This window comes from Lactuca serriola, chromosome 3 (assembly GCF_051521515.1).
Source record: "Lactuca serriola cultivar US96UC23 chromosome 3, Lser_US96UC23_V15, whole genome shotgun sequence".
Lineage (NCBI taxonomy): Eukaryota > Viridiplantae > Streptophyta > Magnoliopsida > Asterales > Asteraceae > Lactuca > Lactuca serriola.
Window position 1 is genome coordinate 25,669,368 of NC_136410.1, and position 4,214 is coordinate 25,673,581.

At 41.0% G+C, this 4,214-nt stretch overlaps 1 protein-coding gene across 1 annotated transcript; it reads right to left on the bottom strand.

The window, feature by feature from the left end:
• Window positions 1–366: 366 nt before the first annotated feature.
• LOC145091711 (DUF740 family protein) lies at window positions 367–1,654 on the bottom strand. Its single transcript, XM_079029489.1, has one exon. The coding sequence runs from the start codon at window positions 1,537–1,539 to the stop codon at window positions 823–825; it is 717 nt and encodes a 238-aa protein (XP_078885615.1). The 5' UTR covers window positions 1,540–1,654; the 3' UTR covers window positions 367–822.
• Between the last annotated feature and the right edge of the window lie 2,560 nt (window positions 1,655–4,214).

Below are 4,214 nucleotides of genomic sequence, written 5' to 3' on the forward strand. Positions count from 1 at the left end.
TAAAACTTGGTATCATCTGCACCCTACACATGTAGGTTTTGGAACTTATCAGTTGAACTAAATGGTTGTATTAAATGAGGTCGGTCGAAATTCAACTAAATGCTTTGAACTTGGGATCACAAGTCAATGGAAGCAGAAGTTGGTTGTAGCCTTTTAGCCATCATTCTTCTTTAATTCTTCTCACAACCCACAAATAACTACTAATCTATTATTACTTATTAATCATAGTCAAAATAACCACACTTCTTAACTTCTTTTATTTATTTTATTTTCATCTCCAAATTCCAATTTTATATACCATATACACAAGAGTTGTTACAAATAATGAAAGATATAGAAAAATTAATAATATAGAAACTCATACAATAAACAGACAAAAAAATCAAATTTGTTTTATAGCAGATCAAAATCAAAGGTGGAATATGTTCACATCAAAAAACTTTTTCGATTAATAATTCAAGAAAACCCTAACCCAAGATGTGCAAAGATTCGATCCATGAACACAAACAACTAGAACAAGTAACGACCACGTTACACAAAGTACCTTTTAGCTGCCGTTCCCAATTTATTTATTCCTAAGCAATCGGACCAAAATTAACATTATTCAAATCCCATAAAATAAAATCATTGAAAATCTAAAACATATACAATCGTAGAAATCTGGGCTTTTTTTGTTTTGTTTTCCACTGTATTATGTGAAGAAAATAGCAAATTGTTAAATTCATAAGTTACGTTATTTTTCATATACCCCAATAAATGCTAAAATAAACGTTAAGTTGAAGTAATTGCCTTGTTCGTTGCAGCGGAAGCCGGAGAGTTGTGTCAGCCTCTATGCATCGGCGACCGTTCATGGAGTTGTAATTTGGACGTCTTCGATTGTCGGAACGCCTTCATTGGACTCGGGAAGTACCATCCACGGCGTTTCGCGGCTACCGGACTGAAGCTGTGACTGGCCCCTACAGCTACTGATCTGGATCTAGCCATCCTTGAATAATCTTCAGTTGCGACGGAGATATCACTTTTATTCGATTCATCATCCTGTTCGCCGCCGTGTGCATCGCATTTTTTAGTTTTATTCACCTTGAAAACCGACCAGAAGTTTATTTTGCTTCGGCTAACCCTCGGCAGAGGTTTTTTGTCTTCCTCGACGAACTGTTGATCGAATCGACCACCGACGTACTTCGATCTCGATCGTAGGAAGGGAATCGCTAGAGATCTAGATTTCCTAAACGCAGGTTCACTTTCGATTAGATTCGACACGCGACCGACTTCCCCTGCGGCGGCGGACGACAGAAAACCGTCGCGGAGGCTACCGCCACGGGAAAACTGGAAGATAGAAAACGATGAGGAAGACGAGGAAGAAGAAGACGTCGAATCGGCTGGAGCTGGACAACACGCACATGGACGAGTATTTGCACATTCTGGACAGAGTGTAACGAGGCGTTCACGGAGGCATGTAGGGCAGATACCACTCCTCCGCCGCTTCGACGGATGCTTTGGACATTTCCATACTTCTTCTTCATCCAAGTAAAACGCCATGATCGTGTTCTTAAAAAATATAAATAAAATCACTGTGATTCTGTTGAATCTGTTTGTAACGGATTTCGGTTCTTTCTCCCTCCACAACTTTCTCTCTCCAGGAATCAGCCCATTTGTTAGCGGGTGGGATGCTTAAAAAGGACGAGGGAAGGGACTAACCATGGTTAGGTTTAACATACCATAGTTGAACTATATGGATCGGCGTACTCACATTTTCACACATGGATTAAGTTTGAGCGAGTAACAAAACTAGTCCCGGGTCAATAGCCATTTTCTTTTAAGACAAAACTTCAAAAATGGTCCTTGTAGTTTTTGAAAATACCAAGTTTAGTCCCTAAGTTCAAAAAACCTCATAGATGGTCCCTGTGTTTTCAAAACTTTTAACATTTGGTCATTTTCGCTAACTCCGTTAGCTTTTTGCTGTTAAGTGAAGGATAATTCTGTCATTTCACTTCCACAGGGACCATTTATGAAGTTTTACCTTTTTTTTTTTAAAAAAAAATTATATAATTATTTAATATTAAAGGGTCCCACCTCCCCCCCTCACACACACACACACACACCATCTTCTCTCTCTCTCTCTCTCTCTCTCTCTTTAGATCTTGTATGGATAGATGAGTGAACCATGTTTAACTGAAAAAGTCAAAATTGGATCGAGACCTTTCTTAATTGCTCCAGACATCGTCTATACTTCTTCCACCCTCCTTCTCACATCTGGTTCCGGTTCTTCTGCCAATGGAAACCATCGATTACCACTTGCACCAAATAATAATCGTACCTGAAATCATTGGTCAAAACCATATATGAAATCAAGCTATCAAACCTGAAATCAAAGCTCAAAACCATACCAAAATAATACATGGAATCAAAGCTTGGAACCGAACCTTATAATCAAAATCATAACCGAAAACAATACACATCCAAACCACAGAAGATGAAACTCGCTTGACACTTTGATGAATATCCTCTCTCTTATCTTAATCTCATGAGCTATTCAGCAACAAAGATGAAAGAAAACAACTTATATGATGAACTTGAAGAATTACACATATCTTCCACTTCGTTCAAGAATTTCATGAGAAGCAAACCATTAACCTAAACAAAACACCAAATATACACCATCAAAAATCAGTAGACCAATCGATATACTAAATCTGAGCTATGTTTCTCACCTTGTTGATTTTAGGGACAACAGATTTGGGCATGTGAAGTCGGTGGGATTATTTGCCCTAAATACGAGAATACTGGTGTCCTGGTTCGTGGAATCTCATATTGCCGATTTTAACCCAATTGAGAATTCTTTGTTTGTTTGACTCGAATAGAGAAGAGAAACAGGGATTAGGGTACAGTTAGTGGAGGTTATCGATTTCCACCATCTTCTTCACTAGCCAATTTCGTTGGTGGTCTTCCAGGAGTAACATGCATCTTCCCCTGTTCCTTCCTATGGCTAATGTCATGGATCAACAATCACTGAAGGAGAAATCCGAGTAGGGTAATCGAACGAGGGGGATGATTAATCATCGGGATCTGAAGGCGATTTGAAGAGGTCGGGATAGGAGATTGCTGCTAGTAGGAGTGATAAGTGACGAGATGAACCTTTGTGATAGCTTTTGGAATCTTGATTGCCAGATAGAAAAACCCCTATGGAAGTTTGTTTCAGATCAAATGAAAAAATGGCATTAGGAGAGAGAGTGAGTGAGAGAGAGAGAGAAGATGGTGAGAGAGAGAGAGGGGGTAGTGAAACGACCCAAAAATGCGACCCGAAAATTTCATTTTTTAAATAACCAAAATCATAAAACAGAGTATATCATAATAAAACCATGCGTTGCAAATCTCAAAACCATACTAAAATACAAATGAGAAAACGGTGTCACGACTGTATCAAAACATATCTAAGATAGATGATCAACTCCCAGGATAAAAACTGTAGTTGTGGTGTGTGCGATGTCATCATCCCGAGCTCTTCCCTTTGCTTGCGGAAGTACCTGAAACCAAAACTGAAACTGTAAGCACGAAGCTTAGTGAGCTCCCCCAAACTACCACATACCACACAATAACATATAAAGCACATACTGGGCCTTGCCCACTGCATCGGACCGAAGTCCGGCTAACCGGGGCCTTGCCCCCTACATCGGACCAAAGTCCGAAGCTGACTAGAACATCGGACCGAAGTCCGAAGCTGACTGGGATCTTCGTCCCCTACATCGAACCGAGTCCGAAGCTGACTAGGACATCGAACCGAAGTCCGAAGCTGACTGAGACATCGGACCGAAGTCCGAAGCTGACTGGGACCTACGTCCCCTACATCGGACCGGAGTCCAAAGCTGACTGGACCTCTATCCCCTACATCGGACCGAAATCCGAAGCTGACTGGACCTTTGTCCCCTACATCGGACCGATGTCCGAAGCTGACTGAACATATCATAAACATATCAACTGGCATAAACACATATCCTGTCTGAACCACGAAGACATCAAACATACTAACTACTACATCGGACCGAGGTCCGAAGCTGACTGCTAGCTAAACGGGCCGGCATTGTGGCCTTAGACCCGTTCCTACTGAAGGGAAACTCACCTCGTGAACTGGCTGCTGTGTGAATGGCTCTGGAAGCTAACCGCTGCTACTCCGGTATCTCCCCGGCTACAAGTCCATAAACACACTCAATCAAATA